This window comes from Physella acuta, unplaced genomic scaffold (assembly GCF_028476545.2).
Source record: "Physella acuta isolate Inbredline_101_S28 unplaced genomic scaffold, ASM2847654v3 ptg000112l, whole genome shotgun sequence".
NCBI classification, from domain to species: Eukaryota; Metazoa; Mollusca; class Gastropoda; family Physidae; genus Physella; species Physella acuta.
The window spans coordinates 282,567-303,528 of record NW_026731632.1 but is presented as its reverse complement, the minus strand read 5'-3'; the positions used below and the strand labels follow the sequence as shown (position 1 = coordinate 303,528).

The window sequence follows — 20,962 nt, the reverse complement described above, 5'->3', positions numbered from 1 at the left end:
AATGGACATTGCGAACTAAATAAAAGTTTGTAAAACAGTACACTGAAAGTTTCAAGATAATTATTCATTATAAATCAATGGGGAAAAAAACCTTGCATTTAAAACACTTTTTTAATCAAAGTACACTAATTTCCATTTGCAATTTTAATTTTCAAAATTATACTTGAACACTTTTAACTGAAAATTCCTTTAACGAGAAGTAAGTCAAAATCGTCCTTTTAGAAACAAATGTAGTGTATTAGTAAAGCATTTAGAAATGTTTTTAGATTTATGACTGAAGCATTAGTTAAAATTATTTTTTTTTCTACCCGAAATTTAAAAAATGGACTAAATATAACGAATATAAGCACTACACAATTAGTTACAACATTTTTATGGTTTAATTTTTATTAACAGTAAAGTTGTATGTAATGTTTGTTAAACTGGCTTTTGGTCTGGCACCTCGCAAAGGTAAGTCAGCTTAAAAGAATTATCGCTCATGGTAGCAGCGCACGGATCATCAATCATAAGCATTGTTGTGGAATATAATACAACACAATTTTGACTTTGCCCGCCGCTCGGTTCACCCGAATACCAATGTGTGTAATTAGCCACGGTCTTGCTGTGTCGATTTACCCAAACATTCTCCTGTAGCTCATCTGATAACCCGGTCATTGCAGCATTGAAAACAAGCTTGTTGTTTTCGTTTGTCAAAAAATTTATCAAAAATTGATGCTCGTCTCTAGAGTTGATCTCGACCAGGTAACCACCAAACAACTCACACAAAGCTTCTCCTGATTTTACATCGTATGTGTGAAGCCTGTTGGACAGTAAGTAATGATGACCATTATACGGAGGAGAAATTGAGAACATATTAGTTTTTATCAAATCCAAATTTGCTTTGAAAGTTTCAAACTCTAGCGACATGTTCTTAAATTCAAAGAGCACCTCACTCAAATCCAGATATTTTGTTTCACATGTATCTAGCTCTAGCGTCAGATTGTGAATTTCATTGACCAGTTGACCCGTTGCGGGGTTAGAAGAGTTAACTGAAATAGTTGAGGTCAGGGTCACCGGATGTCCAGTGTGACTCACACCGTGAGCTACACACGCGTAAATACCGCGCTTGTTAACATCGGGAAATCTCCACGCCAGATGGAGGTAGGACTCACCCATGTTGTCGATCTTACCGGAACCTGTCAGAGTTTCATTAGATACGTCAACCACGTGACCGCCTGGACTGAAGACGTTAATGGAGGCCAACTCCTTACTAGGGCCATGGCCTGACCGTGTAATGATCAAGGAAATCAGGCTCTCCATCTGTGTGCTGCTGTTGATAAAAGTGTGACATGTCACCTCCAAAGTTGTTGTTAGTCCAATAACCAATGTAGTAGGCGTTGCTTCGATCTGTAAACCGTAACCTGTTACATAATATAGATATATATAAATATATATATATATATATATATATATATATATATATATATATATATATATATATATATATATATATATATATATATATACATACAAAATGTTAATTGTGGAAGCGACAAAAAGGTTTATTTAAAATGTAAAATTAGACATTTTATAATTCGAAGCAGCCCGTAATTTGCACGAATAATTTAAATTTGATATAAAATATAAAAATGTTGTGTAAAAGGACAACTATTTAGTTAAAACCTTTTTTATTGTAATTGTAATAATACATTGTGTTGGTATAATTGTATTTCTATTTTTAATAGAGCGCTCGAGTAAAATATTGGTAAGGTAGAAATGGAATCTGCATTAATAATTTTGTGTAGGCTCTAAGGTGTCAGCATTATGCTTAGCCGCCCTTGTTTGCCTAAAACGGGCAAAGTACACATCGGAACTATATATGTGTAGTTTTAAAATATTTTTTCATAGATTACATATGTACTAACCTGTACCAACAGCGCATAGAAAACACAGCAGAAAAGTATATAAATACTTCATGTTCGTATACTGTTTATGCTTCAACACACACAAACCCGACAGTTGTCTCGTCCTAGGATAGCTTCTCACGAACTGATACAGCAACACTCGTGCAACTATTATCGACGTTTTATCATTATTGACGTCATCAGTGATAAGAGTTGTTGATTGTATAAAAAGCCTACCAATTGTTAAAGCTGATGATAAAATGATAAAATGATAGCATGATAACAGCAAACAATGAAAAACAAAATATAACGGACACGAGCTTATCTAAGGTTTATTAAAGTCAATGGTGAGTGGGGGAGGGGTATTGAAGTGCCATGTCACGACTGTACTTTGTAGACCCTCTCCCACACTGAACAGGACTCTGGTCCCTAATTCATTGGAAGCCGCGGCGCGATTGCCCAGGGGAGAGCTCCTACAGGATCACACCCCGAAGAGTCTTGTCCCTACAATCCATGACGGGCCCACACTTTTCATCACAGAGGGCCCTAGCTGGAAAAATTAGAATCAGCCCTGCGCCCCAAGTTTTTAACCTGTGATTTCCCTGTTTGTTTCCCCTATTCCAATCTCTCATCGTCAATATCTGGATAACGGAGACCTCCGCTAGTCAAACAGTAATGGCATTCAGAGATTCTGGAATCAGCTATAAGATGGGGATGACATTCGGCACACTTTACAAAAACCACAAAGCAAGCAAAGGAAATGACGTCAGAATAACCTCGGAAATTTAACTTGTGTGAGACACTTTGAAGTTGAGTTGCAGCCCAAATAATAACTTTAGACATATAACTACGGAGACGTGATGCGGCCCGTACTCATTCAGAAGTAACACGTTAAGTTCCTTCAACTAATCTTCATCTTTCTCATATAGGCACAAATTTAGCACCGATCCCATTTCTGCCGACCATTAGGCAAATCAGGATATATAAAATAGCGGATTTAAATTGTTAAAGATTTTAAAATGGTATCTCTTAATTCAGAAATAAGTTTATTGTGTTAAAAACAGATGTACTATTCTATGTCAATAAAAAAGACTATACAAATTACAAAGAAAGTATGAAGACAATGTTGCATTATAAAACAATGAAGTAAATATCTAGTTGTTAAAAATACTATTTTTTATTTTTATCAAAGTCAATTAAAATTATATTTTTAAATTTTACTTCAACACTTTCAACTCATTGTACATTAAATGCGCTGAAAGGCAGAACCCAACTTGGACGAAACAATGTAATGTATTAAAGAAAAAAATTTACATTTAATACCTATCATTTTCGTAACTAAATTAATCTTTTTCCACAGAAACAGAAATTAGATAATATATAAACTTGAATAATGTTTAAGATATATTTTTGTATCAACCAATCTGTGTGTATTGTTTATTTTATTGTTTTAGATTAGCTTTTAGTTCGGCACCTCGCATAGGTAAGTCAGCTTTAAAGCGAAATCGCTTCTTGTGATAGAACACGGTTCATCAACCATCAACCAAGATGGTTGGAACAACACCACACAGTTCTCACTTCTTCCACCGTCGGGGTTATTTGCAAGCCAATTTGTATACCTAGCCACGGTCTTGCTGTGTTTATGTACCCAAACATTCTCGTGTTGTTCGTCTGATAACCCCGTTAATGCAGTTATGATATCAACATTTGTTGATTCGGTAGTTAAAAAGTTTATCAGGAAAAGATGTTCGTCAGTGGAGTCGATCTCAACCAGGTAACCTCCAAACAACTCACACATGGTTTCAGCTGTTTCTACCTGGTACGTGTACAGCCTATTGGATAGTAAGTAATGATGACCGTTATACGGTTGAGAAACTGTAAACATGAACGTTTTAATCAAATCCAGCTTTGTTTTCAAGTTCGATGCACACTGTTCTTTTTCAAATTCAATTTCTAACGTCAGGTTCTGAATTTCATTGAGCAGGTCATCGGTTTCAGGATAAGTGTAGTTGACTGAAATTGTTGAGGTCAAGGTCACCGGATGTCCAGTGTGGCTAACGCCGAGAGCCTGACACACGTAAAGACCGCGGCTGTTGACGTCAGGGTTCCTCCAAGTCAGACGGAGGTAGGACTCTCCCAGGTTGTCGACCTTACCGGAAGCTGTCAGCGTTTCATTGGACGTGTCCACCACGTGACCTTCTGGGCTGAAAGCGTTAATGGAGGCCAACTCTTTATCTGGACCGTCACCTGACCTTGTAATGATCAGGGAAATCAGACTCTCCATCTGGGAGCTGATGTTGATAAACGTGTGACATTTGACCTCAAGCGTTGTTGTTAGCCCAATCACTACTGAGGTGGGCATTGCTTCAATCTGTAAACTGTAACCTGTAAGAATATATATATATATATATATATATATATATATATATATATATATATATATATATATATATATATATATATATATATATAAATGTATATATATGTATATATATATATATATATATATATATATATATATATATATATATATATATATATATATAAATGTATATATATATATATATATATATATATATATATATATATATATATATATATATATATAATAAAGTGAATTATTTAAACAATTGAAAGGTTTATTTATAAAAAAAAATTAAATATAATAAATCGAAGCAGGGAAAACTTCATACAAGTATTAATAAATCGTATTTAACGTTTAACACAAAAAAATAAAATGTTGAGTGAATGAAATAGTAATGAATTAAAATCCTTTTTTATGTAAACGAAACAATGATTTGGGACATTTGGTGCTATTCTTTGTAAGAGTGTGTTGAAAAAAAGGATAAAATATGTTGCTGGGGTACTGATCGGATCAGCATTCACACAAATGTGTAACCTCTAAAGTGTCGGCGCTTTCACAAGTCGACTTTACTTTCCCTAACATTCCGGTCACAACTTATGGCTTATGAAATGAAACTAACTCGTAGACTTCATCTTCACTAGAGCACATAAAAGGTATGTGCTAATACAAACCATACATTTCTTACATGTGAATCATTATCTTTTTTTCCGGTTCTTGCGAAAGATACATGGGGTAGATGAAGTAGAGTCCATCTGTTTGATTTAACTCAGTAGGTATATATGGGTGTAATATGATCAGCACTTTCCGCAGCCGCTTCAAACGAAATCAGGAACATATCGGAGCTTGGTTGACTCGGTGATGTCCTGTAGTCTTAAGGACGAGCTCAAAACTCAAGACTTTCGGGTCAGCAGTCGTGAGCTCAACCATACGACCACTCCGGCTTCTATTTTTTGCATTTTATTGCATTGCAACTATTTAAAGATTATAAAAATGCAATGTGAACTAACCTGCATCAACAGCGATCAGTAAACACAGCAGAAAAGTATGTAAATATTTCATGTTTATGTACTGTTATGCTTTTAACACACAATCTCGACAGTTCACTCAACCTAGAATATATTTAGACGAATAAAAGTTACACTACTTGTGTAGACAGTGATACGAGTTTATGATAAGATATAAAGCCTACCAATAGATAGTTCTAATGAAAACATCATAAAAATAGTGATAACTGGAAACTTAGTACGAGAATATTGTAGGCGATAGATCGATATAACCATGAAGATTTCAATAGAGACTATCTTAGCCCATAGTGGACCTTGGCTCAACTAGGACCTAGTTCTACAGTGGGGGTGGGGGCAGGGTGTCTTATTCCATGGGGGCCATTAACCCATCTCATGGGGTCCCTCATTCCATGGTTGTGAAGGTCCCTAATTACATGGGTCCCATTAATCGATCTTCCATATGGTCCCTCACTCCATGGTTGTGAAGGTCCCTAAATACATGGGCCCCATTAATCCATCTTCCATGGGGTCCCTCATTCCATCGGCCCCATTAATCGATCTTCCATAGGGTCCCTCATTAGATGGTTGTGAAGGTTCCTAATTACATGGGCCCCATTAATCGATCTTCCATAGGGTCCCTCATTCCATCGGCCCCATTAATCGATCTTCCATAGGGTCCCTCATTAGATGGTTGTGAAGGTTCCTAATTACATGGGCCCCATTAATCCATCTTCCATAGGGTCCCTCGTTCCATGATTGTGAAGGTCCCTAATTACATGGGCCCCATTAACCCATCTTAAATGGGGTCCCTAATTCAATGGTGTGAAGGCCCCTTAATATATGGATGCCCTGGTCCCTTATTCTATTAGATCGTCGTATCATCCCATAATCAGAAATATGTAATCATTTTAAGAAACGTCGATGTTCAAAAGTCTTCCATAACATAATGTAAGATATATGATATGGAAATAGGTCAGAAATCTCACAAAGATAATTCAGTGCAAATTTATTATTGCTTTATGTATATCAACACAGAAAATTATGCACAAATAAACTACAGACAGTTTATGTACCGTAATACATTTGAGAAATTACAAGGGTATCACCAGTTCATTTATTCTAGATAGCCACAGCTTGACTGAGCCTGTTTTCAAATCGACAATCCTATCAAGACTTCACTGATCTGATTGTAAATTGATTAGTTCTTTAAGAAACTGATCGAACATTGATGTTCGACTGAGGAACTGGTCTTGACGAGGATGTCAAAAGACAAACCAAACATTGTCGACTTCTGTATGGTGAAGTCTGTGGATAATAAGCCCCTTTAAAATCCCTTGATCTTTCGACCTACTCACAAAAGCTATAATTTACTAGTAAGGATAGTTGCGGAATTATAATATCCGATTATAATTAGACGAATCCTAATACATAAAATAGCGAATTTTTACTTTCAAAGATTTTAACATAATTATGTTAACTTAATTTGAGAAACCAGGTTAGTAAGTTTAACATAATTTGTTATGTTTTTAGTAAACATAGAAATGACTTTAAACAGTACACAGAAATTTTAAAGATGATTTTACTTTATAGTAATGAATAGGCCTACATCTTTTCTGAAAAAAAGGTTTTACTTAAAAAGCTATTTTAACTTTACGACTTAATTCAACTTGCATGTTTTTAAATTGTACATCAATATTTTAAACTCATTATTAATTCAGTGCATATAAATGAACAATAAAGTATTAACGAAAAAATTATTGGTATGGGGAAAAAAATAAAATGAAGTATTTTTATTTGTCAAGACTGAAGCATTCGCTTAAATAAATTTTGTTCTACCAGAAATAAAAATGTGATTAAAAATAACGTAGACTATATGAGAACTACACAATTATTTTTTAAGAATCTTAAGGTTTGATTATTGCAATTGTTAAAGTTGCTGCTGAAATTTGTTTTTTTTTAGATTGACAACTAGTACGGCACCTCGCAAAGATACGTCATCTTAAAAGCAAAATCACTTCTTGGCGAATAACAATAATCATCAATCATTAGCCAATCTGGGAAGTACAATACAATACAATTTTGACTTTGCCCGCCGTTCGGATCGGATTCGAGCCACTTTAAAAAAGTAGCAAGAGTATGGCTGTGTCTGTTCACCCACACATTCTCTTGCTGTTCGTCTGATATTCCGGTCAAAACAAAATAGATATCAATCTTTTTTGCTTCGTCAGTTAAAAAATTAGCTAAAAATTGATACTCGTCAGCCGTGTCGATCTCGACCAGGTAACCACCAAACTGCTCACAAGCTGATTCAGCTGAATCTACATTGTACGTGTAGAGCCTGTTTGACAGTAAGTAATGATGACCGTTATAAGGAGGAGAAACTGTAAACATGAACGTTTTGATTAAATCAAGTTTTGTTTTCAAGTTTGATGCACACTGTTCTTGTTCTATTTCGATCTCTAACGTGAGGTTGTTAATTTGATTGACAAGTTCATCCGAATTAGCATAGAATGGGAAACTGAAACTGTTGAAGTCAAGTTGACAGGATGTCCGGTGTGACTAATGCCGTGAGCCTCGCAGACGTAAATACCGCGGTTATTTATATCTGGGAACTTCCAAATCAGGCGGAGGAAGGATTCCCCGAGGTTGTCGATCTTGCCAGAAGCTGTGATAATTTCATTGGATACATCAACCACGTGACTATCTGGACTAAACACGTTAATGGAGGCCAACTCTTTATCTGGACCGTGGCCTGACTTTATAACGATCAGGGAAATCAGGCTCTCCATCTGGCTGCTGCTGTTGATAAAAGTGTGACACTTTATCTCTAGTGTTTGTGTTAGTCCAGTAATTACCGTGGTGGGCGTTGCATCGATCTGTAGATGTAGACCATCACCTGTCGAGATTATATAAATATGCATGTATATATATATATATATATATATATATATATATATATATATATATATATATATATATATATATATATATATATATATACAGTGGCGTAGCGAGGTCGGGTGTATTAATTTATCATTAATTTTTCTAATTACAATGTGTGTGCCTTGGTGTCGCCCCCTTAAATTGTGTCACCCGGTGCAATCCGCACACCCTGGCGACGCCTCTGCCATTCATAAGTTTAGTTATCAGAGCCCAAATGATCCAATACCAACATGCGTTTAAGTTAAATTATGTATTCAGTCTTTGCTAATTTAACATAGCACTACAAGGAAAAAGTTGAAATTTCTCAATCTTTGACTTTTTTTTTACTGTTCTACAAGTGTGAAGTCTAACATTTTTAACATTTGCAAATAATACTATTAATACTAATAGTTTCGCTGTCTGTTTATGTATCTATCTATCTAGAGAAAACACAAGCAATTTAAAAACATGGATAGTTAAACGATAACGAAACATGACGTCACATTGAAGCATATCTATCTATATATATATATATAATCCTCTTCTGGGAGACGCTAGAAAACAAGCTGTAAACGCGCTCCCTACCACCACCACCCCTACATGGTCTGGTGAGCTGTGGTTCACTCTAAATGTTTACAAACAGAGCCGGGTTTCGTGACGACTATTAGGGGCAGATAATTTAGTTTGAAACGATTTTAAACGTAGGGGGGGTAACTAAGTGGAGTTTACTTTAACGGAGGGGGGGAGGAGGGGGGGGGGTTATCGTCCTTAACGAGCTACTTATAATGTTTTAAAGAAATATTTTCAGTGGCAGCGTTGGTAGTGTCGAATTCACAAATTATGAATAACTGAAAAGTAGAAAAAACAACAACTAAATATCGGCGTATGATATGCCGCGGGTCGGCTCGTTCTATATAATAGTTTCGCTGTCTGTCTATGTATCTATATATCTATCTATCTATGTATATATCTATCTGTCTGACAAGAACGCTCTAGAGAAAAGACAAGCAATTTAAAAACATGCATAGTAATTCGAAAAACGAAATATGACGTTACATTTAGCATAGAGTAAAAAATAATCTCAAGCCGGAGAGTGCACACAGTAATATGACGTCATTGATTCTCGAGTAAGCATTGAATAAAAAGGCCATTTGTCTAATCTAAATGGTTTGCGTGAAGAGTTTCTTTCATACAATTCTTCGGGTAGGGGCGAAGAGGGATGGGGGTACTTGAAATTTTCGGGGGCGGGGGTAGAATTTTCTGGGAGGGGGCGGACACTGGAAAAAGTATATAATTATATTTCGTTGATATGTTTTGGAGTGTGTGTGTGGGGGGGGGGGGGGTGGGGGGGGGCTAAGCTCCCTCTTCTTAAGTAGAGTTGCCTGAAAGAAACTCTAAATGCGACTTTTGTCATGAATGAGATTAGGTGCATGGTTTAGGGATATGCCTATGACTATATTTTGTATAAATTAAAGTACCGAGAAAATAGACAGCACTATCAACCTAGCGCCCGTTGTATCCTTCCTCAACGGGCCATTTTTCTCGTTGTTCTAGATTTACACATGCATAGCTCTTTATTCTTTTCACAAACAAAAAACTTACCACTTCCTTGGGTCCATTTCGGTTATCGCAGTTTCCGTTGCCTAGCAACTGGGTTGAGACGGTGACGTTAAAGTCACGTGACTGGTATTGTGTCAGCGGTGTCCACTTGACAGCCAGGCTCGTGCTGTCAAGTGGGGTCACGGTGACATTACTCAACAGCTGGGCATCTATGAACAAAATGTCGTTCTGTTCCTTGGGACTTTTAATACTTATGCCGTGAGATTTTAGGCAAGTTTTTCCTCAACCCTCGCTATTATGACTTCACTGCGTTCCTCCCAATCCTTATAATTCTAATATAGATTCAATTAGTTTTTTTTTTACTCTTTTCGTTCTTAAAAAATAAAACGTATTTAACATCACATGACCTGACCCCCATCCCGTATCCATCGTTACAATTTGCAGCACTTCGTCGGAAAAGTAGCCTGTCCCGCCAAGTGTTTCTTTCAGACATTCTACTTAGTGTTAATTGAACCTTTCGTCTCACACCCCTTTTCGTATAACATCCTTGCAATAAATACCCATGACCAATATATATATATATATATATATATATATATATATATATATATATATATATATATATATATATATATGTAAATATATATATATATATATATATATATATATATATATATATATATATATATATATATATATATATATATATATATATATATATATATATATATATATATATATATATATATATATATATATATATATATATATATGTGTGTGTGTGTGTGTGTGTGTGTGTATGTGTATGTGTGTGTGTGTGTGTGTGTGTCGTTTTGTCATCGTTCACCAGTTTATCACATACCAGTTAAAAATACACTGTAAAGAGTGCGTTATTAAAATATAGTGAACAACAAACCCCGATCATGAGTTCTTTGATTGTTTAACTACAATATTAGTATACTCAAAAATATATTACAGACCAACCTGAAAACACAGTCGTTAAGAAAATAACACAGTATGATAGAAAGCTACACATCTTGTATAGATGTTCGCCTGACTGTAGTCATTAATGTAATGATTATGTATTTATCAATACGACTACATAACCAATAAACTTGGTACTGTATTTTATTGTATGATAAATAATTCAACTGTGCTAAAAACGTTGTTTTTATATGTGTAGTATCTGTAATCTAGCTATCAAGTCGCGTTTGGGTATCTCACCCAGTCTCAATTTTTTATCCTATCGTCACAGGTTTTTTTTTAAATTAATTAATTTATTTATTCTTGTTTTTTTGTTGTTGTTTTTTTTTTGCTTTTTTTTTGTTTTAATTAATTAATTAATTTATTGTTGTTGTTTTTGTTTTCTTTTTTGCGTTTCTCAAATTCTTTGAGTTGATGTTTATATAAAGAAATATTTATATACAGTTTTGTTGACTTCGTGACGTACGAGAACCTTTCTTTTTTTTCATCCACTGAACTTTTATCGGCATCCATTATGGAATAGATGCTATGCCATGATAAAATAAATATCTACAATACTGTTTTATTAAAACCCGATTCATTCTATACAAACATATTCAATACATATCAACATGAAATTAAACAATGCAATTTTAGTTGAATCATAGATCCACCTCCCAAATGTATGTCTCTATAAGATATCGTTTATCTTGCAGTCTCGTAGAGACAAAAATGGATATCACATCAAGCAAAATACAGTAGTACTGCAAAGAAATAGAAAGCTCAGAATGCTTAGCAAACAATGAAACAAATATAAAAACAGTTACAATAATACGTTTTTAAAGGCACTAAAATAAGAAAATTAATTTATGTTTTCATAAAAGCTTTGGTTCTTAGAATGTGTAAGGGATCTCATGAGCGACCAAAGCTCTTCTTTAAAAAAAGCACGTTTGTTTTGTTTTCTTTTTTTCATTGCATCGACGCGCAGACGAGAAACCAATCAGCCGACCGTGACAGTTATCGCTTAAGATTTGTTGCACATTTTAGAATTTTTAAAAATTAAAATGTCATAAATAATTGCCTATTTAATTAGATACAACACTTGATATTGATGAACTGTCATCGAAGAAGGAGATATCTAGACAGTTTGAACAAAATCGGTGGATTAGATGTTGGACAAAATGAAGTTACAGGATTTCCCACAAATCCACAAACAAAACGATGGACATTGTGACTAACTAAACCTAGTAAAAAAGGACTTTTTGTGAAAGCGTAATATATGTCAAGCTGTAGTGGGTTTTTTAAAACGAAAAACGTTTAAAAACACATGTGAAAAACTGTAAGCCGAGACAAGAATACTGATAAGTTGACATGTGTTTTAAAAATCTTCAGTAAATGTGACAAATACATACAACAAAGAAGCTTATACAGTAACCATCAGAACGAAAGTTACATTTTAAAGACTAAGACTTAACTAAAAGAGGAAGACTTAAATAAAAAAGACATTCTTCAGGAGTTACATTTTTAGATAAATAATAAGAACGTAGGAAATAAAAATAATGCGATATTAATTTTATTAAAAAAACTTTTTTTGGAAATTTTAGTTCAAATAACAATATCAAAGTATGTTTCAAGCTCGATTAGCATATTATGTTTCAGTCTTGATCATCAAAGTATGTTTTAAACTTGATAATTAAATTATACTTCAAACTTGATCATCAAAGTATGTTTCAAACTTGATCATCAAGCACCTCACACAAATACGCGCCGAGGAAATCATTCATTGCCATGTCGCACATCGCGTTATACATTTCCCAGTCAGAATGCCACAAGTAGACACAATTCGCTTTATCGCCCAACTTGGGGTAACCGTTAAACCAATGTAGATGCTGGGCCGTCGTGTTGCTGTGTCTGTTCATCCAAACATGGGATGTTCCTTCACTCATGATGCCCGTTAACACACGGTCAAAGGTAGCATTAGCAGTCAAAAACTGTGTAATGAATACATGTTCGTCGGCAGTATCAATCTCCACTAAATATCCCCCAAACAGCGCGCACATCGCTTCAGCGCTTTCTACTTGAAGTATTTTAAGATTGTAGGATAAGTAATATCGACGGCCTTCAAATGGAGTTGAAATCGTGAACAGCGATTTTTTTATAATCTCCAACCTCGACTTCAAGGTAATTCGAAATTCTTCTTCCTTTTTCTCATAGTTAACCAGCGCAGTTTTAAAGACCTCTGCCTCAAGTGTTAAGTTTCGTAGATGTCTAGCGAAAAGTTTCATCTCTGTATACGACAAAATGACTGAGGTAGACGAGTTAAGATAAACTGGATGCCCTGTATGACCGACACCGTGCGCCTCACAAATATACACACCGCCTAGGTAGTCTTCCGGGAATTCCCACACAAGCCGGATGAAAGATTCCCCAAAGTTGTCGATTTTCCCGAAAGCTGCGACACTTTCATTAGAGGAATCCACAACTTGACTATCTGGGCTAAAAGCGTTGATGGAGGCAAGTTCTTTAGTGTGGTCAGAGCCTTGTCTGACGATAATCAGGGAAATGAGACTCTCCATCATGGAGTTACTGACTCTAGAGGAGAGACACTCGATTTGGAGAGACCTGGAGACTCCTGTCACTAAAGTAGATGGGGTCGCGGTGATCTGAAGGCCATAGGCTGTAATAGTATGTAGTATATGTATGTAAATAAGTATACGTGAACTTAATATAAAATATAAGCATGGTACGTGTATATATATATATATATATATATATATATATATATATATATATATATATATATATATATATATATATATATACCATCCTAAAAAATACCCAAATATATTATGTACAAACCTGTGCACACCATTGTAGAGAAAACAACACAGTATGATAGAAAGCTACACATCGTGTATGGATGTTGATCTGACTGCAGTCATTGATGATGTAGTTATATTTTCATCAATAATGACTGTTTGACCAGATAACCTATAAAACCCGGCACTGTATTTTTCCATCGGATAGCCTGATATCTGCGTTCTAATGTAAGATATTTTAATAGATATCTAACATTGTATTTTTTATCTAACTGTCACTTTGTCAAGTAGACCTTATAATAATACCGTTTTTATTGACTTATTCTCGTCTTCAAATATTGAAAAAAATCGTATTACTTTACGTATTAGTATAATTAAATACGAAGTGCTAAAATAACCTAAGTCACTGTTTCAAAATTGAGATAGTTATCCGTAAAAGCTGACTTTAATCAGATTATAAACTCAAGGATCACGTATTCGCTCTATCCTGGGACCACACATGATTTTATAACAGTAATATAGAGTATACATTTGGAGCGCCAGACTGCTATCCCAAAAGTCTCGAGTTCGAATCCGGGTTCAAGATAGTTGAACCTACATGAGTCTACCCAGCTCTGATGGTTACCCTAACTCATGTTGGAGAAAGTAAAGGCGGCTGGGCAAAGTGCTGACCACACCTTTCCTTTATTGCAGAGATCAAGAAACATATGAACTCTACTTCTGCCCGATGGAGTGCTAGGTCTAGATAGGATTCTTACTTACATTTACAATTAGTGATGACGTTAGTAATATTTATTCTCTGCTACACTTACATGTTTTCCTGTTCGTTTCCCGACACCGATTTTAATGACAAGATTAAAACATAGGCAGTCGGGAGACGGGGTGGCCTTACGGAAAATTACGCACTGGCTAGCCCGAAATTTTCAAGACGTTGGTCTAAGACGACTGGACAAAGAAATCACTGTGGTAGGCTGCGCAATTGCTTGCCAGAAAGGCTCAAGACGATGGCCAAACTAATGACCATAAGATTGGGCAGCAAAGACAGTATGCAAAAGAGACAGCAAGACAGTAATAGGTTCTGTTTTTAGAATGACTACTGTTTACACTTTGTAGAAACTTTAAATGTTTTCTTTAAAAATATAGTTGGTAAGAGTTTCAAGTTAGAATTCATTTTATGGAAGTTTAGTTTTTAACTTTTTTTTTCTTTTTTTCAGAAGTAGGGGAGTGTTTTAAATATTTTTTCTTTCATTTTTTAGTCTGCTAAATAGGCATTCACTGTCCAGAAAAGTTATTATTTATATATTTAATTATGGTGTGATATTCGCTTTTTATTATGCAATAGCCTACAGTATTAAACAAAGTATCCGGTCAGGGGCTTCACAACACTTCACACTCATGTTTCGATGCACATGATTTATATATATCAAAACATTAACTACCAACAAAACACATTACATACAAAACAACAGTATTTATTAATTACACTGCTCAAGGTGATTTCTTAAACAAAGTACCGAGTTTTTATTTGTAATGTTTATATATATGTAATTAAACAAAAGACACAAGTAATTTAATATTTCAACTAAAATTAGTATCGACAAATAGAAGCTAATTTAAGGGAAGATCTATTGAACATGTATATTCATCCTGAAATTACACGTATACATGTAAATGTGTGTACAATTTTAGATTATTTTAGTTAGGCCTACTTCCCATCCTGTTATTAAATGTTTTCAGGGGACACAACAAAAACTACCCTAGATATAAAAATACAGTCAATTCAGCCTGAAACCAGTAACAATTAAAGGATTGTTTATTTATTGATAAAACAAAACTTTAATTAGTTAGATATGCAATAAGTTTAATCTTTAAAAATATATAAAATCTAATTATAACTTGACTCTAATTAAAAATCAAAACCATGAACTACATTAGATTTTTAATTAAAATAAATATAAGAAATTCTCTTATAATTCACTAGTTAGCATAATTGCAACAATTTATATATTTAAAAATAAATGAAATTAAAAATCCAGAACGCCGAGAAAAAAAATCCCTTGAATTATCATTTAATTACACATTTGCATTTACAGTTTCAGGTTGGTTTTTAATTTTTATTTTTTCTTTATATTTAGACGTTTTGTAATAGATCTATGTATAAGTAAACCATCTTAAATGAATGAAAGCAGGCTACAAGTAAGAAAGAAATATTACTATTGTAAATCTGTATCAGTCCTCACAAGCCGATGATGAAAACTGTAATACTAAAGCGAACACAAGAAGATAAAAAAAAAAGAAAAAAATTTAAAAACTCCAGAGTTATTAAATTTGTGTGTAGTAAAGGCCGACGAAAAAGATCTACTCGAGGATCACATTAGCACATTTAAATTACCAAACTGTGCAGAAAAAAGCAAGTCAAATTACCAATGTGGCAACTCGCATGTGTAGGTCACCGTGTATCTGGCAACTCGCACAGGTAGTTGAGCTGAAAGTCGTCGTTCCTAGAGAGGGAGCATGGATCATCAATCATCAACCAGGTGGGGTGAAACAACACAACACAGTTTTGGCCACGCCCACCGTCCGGATGTGTTGGCAGCCACCTGGTGTAGTTAGCCACCGTCTGACTGTGTCTGTTGACCCAAACATCTTCCTGCTGCTCATCAGATAACCCCGTCATGACCCCAACAATATTTACATTTTTGGATACATCAGTTAAAAAATCGATCAAAAATTGATGCTCGTGAGCGGAATCGATCTCGACTAAATATCCACCGAATAGCCCACACGTTGCAGCTGCGCTTTCCACTGACAAATCTTTGAGTCCGTACGACAACAAATAACTATGTCCTTCATACTCAGCAGATATCTTAAAAAGTAAACGTTGCATTTTTTCTAGCCTTTCACTCCAAATGCCCTGCTTTTTCTCAAGTTTAGACAAATTTTGTTTCAAATGGTCCATATCAATTGTAAGATTCTGGAGATGATTATCTAATATGCTAAGGTCAAGGTACACTTCTGACACGAGAATTGAAGCATTAAAGATAACCGGATGCCAGGTATGAGTGAAACCGTTCGCCTCGCATGTGTACACCCCGGCTATTTCTGCTTCAGGGAATTCCCACACCAGACGAATGTATGACTCCCCGTGCATGTCAATTTCTCCGAAAGCTGTCAGATTTTCGGTGGCGGAGACGATGACGTCTTTTCCGGGGCTTAAGGAGCTGATGGTCGCGAGTTCCTCGACGCGACCCGAGGATGTTCGTGTGATGATGAGAGAGATGAGTGACTCCATGGGGTGGCTGGTGTTGGCTGACACCTGACATGTCACCTCCAGGGTGGCAGTCAGCGCTGTCGTTATCTCGGTGGGCGTGGCAGAAATATGCAGACCGTGACCTGGATAATGTTTAAATTAGGGATATAAGTAAATCAAGAGCCCTTGTTTTTATCATAAAATACCTATATGTATCGTTTATACTCCGAACATCAAAGAAAGACAATGAACATATCGCATAGACGTTTCGTTTCTCCATGGCAATTTACATTGGACCGGATATTTTGTTAGAGTCTAGTTCTTTGTTATGGATAAGGCAAAACCTATGTCTCCAGTTAAATGCGAGTAGAATCGTTGTTAAAAGTTTGTGTTTATTGTATAGATACCGTTAAAATTTCGATACAGCCCGTTCTGATAATATATAAGTAGCCCACGTACATAGTTTTTATCTTTAACGTAGAATGAAATTTAAACGTTTGATGCGTATTACAGAACACATTAAAAACGTGGGGGTATACATTTATTCTATGTGAAAGAGTGGCCTAGCGGTAGAGCGATAAACTGCTTATCCGAAAGACTCGAGTTCGAATCCAAGTTTGATGGGAGCATTTCACGTTATGGAGAGTAAAGACGGCAGTGCATGGCACTTACTACATAATCCCTTTATATGCCGAGGTAGAGAAACATGAACGACTTTCTCTGCTCGATGGAGCGCTAGGAGTAAAGAGGACGAATCCTTACCAGTGTTTCTTACAGACATTTTTCTCCGGGGGGGCACTTGAAATTTTCGGGGGGGGGGGGGCGGTAAACTTTCTTCGGGGGGGCGGATACTGTTAAAAGTATATATTTTCTATATAAATTATATAAATTTCATTTCGTTCGGGGGGGCGGTAAAATTTTTTCGGGGGGCTTCGAGATGCCTGGAAGAAACTCTGATCCTTACAGATACTCATATTCTACTACAACTAGCAATTTCTAAAGACAGCTAGCTCTAGTACTATTTACTTCGTATGTATTAACTTACCTCACAACAAAAACTCCGAGATGAACACTTACTAACATTTTTAGTAGATTTGTGTGTGTTATTAAATCGTTCGCAAAAAGTAACATTTATTGCGTGTATTATTTACATTTAAAAAAAATTTCAAATTTAAAAAGTGACTTACCTATGGCAAAAGAGTTTAGAATAAACAGGAAAATAGTTCGTGGAGAGTACATGTTTTTATTTTGTTTATGCAGGGTACACGCCGTGTTTTTCTAACACACCTGCTGTCGTGCAAATAGCTATTGGTGTGCTGATATCGTATTGGATGTGAAAATAGAAACTTGTTTTGTGTTGGCGTGTTCAAAAGCAGAAATAGGTTGGGGCAGATAACACAAATGATAACAAAAATGATAACACTAATGATAACAATGGCGGTGGTGCAGAGAGGCAATCACGTGATTACAGATTGCATCAATACATTTCAGATATCATCAACTCGTGTGTGCTTTACAGTCCACGGAGGGATTGATTTAATCAACATCACAGTGGGCCCTAACTTAATCAGCCTAATGGAACTACAGCAAAGTAGGCCCTAATTTAATCTGGTAAATTAGAGCACAACAGCACAGTAGGCCCTAACTTAATCTGGTAGATTATAGCACAGTGGGCCCTAACTTAATACGTATGGTAGATCTACAACACAGTGGGCCCTAACTTAATCTGGTAGATCTACAGCACAGTGGGCCCTAACTTAATCCGTCTGGTAGATCTACAGCTCAGTGGGCCCTAACTTAATCTGGTAGATCTACAGCACAGTGGGCCCTAACTTAATCTGGTAGATCTACAGCACAGTGGGCCTTAACTTAATCCGTCTGGTAGATCTACAACACAGTGGGCCCTAACTTAATCTGGTAGATCTACAGCACAGTGGGCCCTAACTTAATCTGGTAGATCTACAGCACAGTGGGCCTTAACTTAATCCGTCTGGTAGATCTACAACACAGTGGGCCCTAACTTAATCTGGTAGATCTACAGCACAGTGGGCCCTAACTTAATCTGGTAGATCTACAACACAGTGGGCCCTAACTTAATCTGGTAGATCTACAGCACAGTGGGCCTTAACTTAATCCGTCTGGTAGATCTACAACACAGTGGGCCCTAACTTAATCTGGTAGATCTACAGCACAGTGGGCCCTAACTAAATCCGTCTGATAGATCTACAGTACAGTGGGCCCTAACTTAATCTGGTAGATCTACAGTACAGTGGGCCCTAACTTAATCTGGTAGATCTACATCACAGTGGGCCCTAACTTAATCTGGTAGATCTACAGCACAGTGAGCCCTAACTTAATCAGGTAGGTCTACATCACAGTGGGCCCTAACTTAATCCGTCTGGTACATCTACATCACAGTGGGCCCTAACTTAATCTGGTAGATCTACAGCACAGTGGGCCCTAACTTAATCCGTCTGGTAGATCTACAACACAGTGGGCCCTAACTTAATCCGTCTGGTACATCTACATCACAGTGGGCCCTAACTTAATCTGGTACATCTACATCACAGTGGGCCCTAACTTAATCTGGTAGATCTACAGCACAGTGGGCCCTAACTTAATCCGTCTGGTAGATCTACAACACAGTGGGCCCTAACTTAATCCGTCTGGTAGATCTACAGCACAGTGGGCCCTAACTTAATCTGGTAGATCTACATCACAGTGGGCCCTAACTTAATCTGGTAGATCTACAGCACAGTGGGCCCTAACTTAATCTGGTAGATCTACAGCACAGTGGGCCCTAACTTAATCTGGTAGATCTACAGTACAGTGGGCCCTAACTGAATCTAGTAGATCTATAGCACAGTGGGCCCTAACTTAATCTGGTAGATCTACAGCACAGTGGGCCCTAACTTAATCTGGTAGATCTACAGTACAGTGGGCCCTAACTGAATCTAGTAGATCTATAGCACAGTGGGCCCTAGCTTAATCTGGTAGATCTACAGCACAGTGGGCCCTAACTTAATCTGGTAGATCTACAGCACAGTGGGCCCTAACTTAATCTGGTAGATCTACAGTACAGTGGGCCCTAACTTAATCTGGTAGATCTACAGCACAGTGGGCCCTAACTTAATCTGGTAGATCTACAGCACAGTGGGCCCTAACTTAATCTGGTAGATCTACAGCACAGTGGGCCCTAACTTAATCTGGTAGATCTACAGCACAGTGGGCCCTAACTTAATCTGGTAGATCTACATCACAGTGGGCCCTAACTTAATCTGGTACATCTACAGCACAGTGAGCCCTAACTTAATCCGTCTGGTAGATCTACATCAAAGTGAGCCCTAACTTAAACTGGTAGATCTACAGCACAGTGGGCCCTAACTTAATCAGGTAGATCTACAGCACAGTGGGCCCTAACTTAATCTGGTAGATCTACAGCACAGTGGGCCCTAACTTAATCTGGTAGATCTACAGCACAGTGGGCCCTAACTTAATCTGAAAGGTCTACAGTACAGTGGGCCCTAACTTAATCTGGTAGATCTACAGCACAGTGGGCCCTAACTTAATCTGGTAGATCTACAGCACAGTGGGCCCTAACTTAATCTGGTAGATCTACAGCACAGTGGGCCCTAACTTAATCCGTCTGGTAGATCTACAGCACAGTGGGCCCTAACTTAATCCGTCTGGTAGATCTACAGCACAGTGGGCCCTAATTTAATCAGGTAGATCTACATCACAGTGGGCCCTAACTTAATCTGGTAGATCTCGTAACCCGTAACCTGCAACCTACATCTCGTAACCCGTAACCTGCAACCTACAACTCGTAACCCGAAACCAAAAGTATTAAACCTAAAACATTAAACCTAAAACATTAAACCTAAAACGGTTAATAAAATAAGTTGTAATTAGTCTTTTTGTATTATGTATAAGCAAACCATTTTAAATGATTAAAATTACATGTCAGAAAGAAGTATTACCAGCGGCGTCGCTAGGTTCAGTGTCACCCAGTGCGGCACTTCGTGGTTTCACTTCCCCCCCCCCCCCCCCGCCCAAACAAAAAATCAATATATATATATATATATATATATATATATATATATATATATATATATATATATATATATATATATATATATATGTGTGTGTGTGTGTGTGTGTGTGTGTATGAGTGTATGAGTGTATGAGTGCATATG

At 36.4% G+C, this 20,962-nt stretch overlaps 4 protein-coding genes across 4 annotated transcripts; all 4 read right to left on the bottom strand.

Annotated features, from left to right (window-relative positions):
• Positions 1-417: 417 nt before the first annotated feature.
• LOC131934572 (uncharacterized) lies at positions 418-2,023 on the bottom strand. Its single transcript, XM_059290631.1, has 2 exons — positions 1,905-2,023; positions 418-1,400 (listed from the first exon to the last, which is right to left on the bottom strand). The coding sequence occupies exons 1-2, from the start codon at positions 1,954-1,956 to the stop codon at positions 418-420; spliced, it is 1,035 nt and encodes a 344-aa protein (XP_059146614.1). The 5' UTR covers positions 1,957-2,023.
• A 1,046-nt stretch (positions 2,024-3,069) lies between these two features.
• LOC131934566 (uncharacterized) lies at positions 3,070-5,401 on the bottom strand. The gene is made up of 2 exons (XM_059290625.1): positions 5,256-5,401; positions 3,070-4,268 (listed from the first exon to the last, which is right to left on the bottom strand). The coding sequence occupies exons 1-2, from the start codon at positions 5,305-5,307 to the stop codon at positions 3,346-3,348; spliced, it is 975 nt and encodes a 324-aa protein (XP_059146608.1). The 5' UTR covers positions 5,308-5,401; the 3' UTR covers positions 3,070-3,345.
• A 6,853-nt stretch (positions 5,402-12,254) lies between these two features.
• Positions 12,255-13,373, bottom strand: LOC131934582 (uncharacterized). Its single transcript, XM_059290642.1, has one exon. The coding sequence runs from the start codon at positions 13,274-13,276 to the stop codon at positions 12,428-12,430; it is 849 nt and encodes a 282-aa protein (XP_059146625.1). The 5' UTR covers positions 13,277-13,373; the 3' UTR covers positions 12,255-12,427.
• A 1,606-nt stretch (positions 13,374-14,979) lies between these two features.
• LOC131934578 (uncharacterized) lies at positions 14,980-18,085 on the bottom strand. The gene is made up of 2 exons (XM_059290637.1): positions 17,954-18,085; positions 14,980-16,909 (listed from the first exon to the last, which is right to left on the bottom strand). The coding sequence occupies exons 1-2, from the start codon at positions 18,003-18,005 to the stop codon at positions 15,966-15,968; spliced, it is 996 nt and encodes a 331-aa protein (XP_059146620.1). The 5' UTR covers positions 18,006-18,085; the 3' UTR covers positions 14,980-15,965.
• Between the last annotated feature and the right edge of the window lie 2,877 nt (positions 18,086-20,962).

What these genes read in the sequence shown, in the direction of transcription:
- LOC131934578 (XM_059290637.1), bottom strand. Translation starts at nt 18,005, where the DNA reads ATGTACTCTCCACGAACTATTTTCCTGTTTATTCTAAACTCTTTTGCC. An exon ending in TCTAAACTCTTTTGCCATAG is followed by an intron (nt 16,910 to 17,953) that starts GTAAGTCACTTT and finishes AACATTATCCAG; the next exon opens with GTCACGGTCTGCATATTTCT.
- LOC131934582 (XM_059290642.1), bottom strand. Translation starts at nt 13,276, where the DNA reads ATGATGGAGAGTCTCATTTCCCTGATTATCGTCAGACAAGGCTCTGAC.
- LOC131934566 (XM_059290625.1), bottom strand. Translation starts at nt 5,307, where the DNA reads ATGAAATATTTACATACTTTTCTGCTGTGTTTACTGATCGCTGTTGAT. An exon ending in ACTGATCGCTGTTGATGCAG is followed by an intron (nt 4,269 to 5,255) that starts GTTAGTTCACAT and finishes ATATTCTTACAG; the next exon opens with GTTACAGTTTACAGATTGAA.
- LOC131934572 (XM_059290631.1), bottom strand. Translation starts at nt 1,956, where the DNA reads ATGAAGTATTTATATACTTTTCTGCTGTGTTTTCTATGCGCTGTTGGT. An exon ending in TCTATGCGCTGTTGGTACAG is followed by an intron (nt 1,401 to 1,904) that starts GTTAGTACATAT and finishes ATTATGTAACAG; the next exon opens with GTTACGGTTTACAGATCGAA.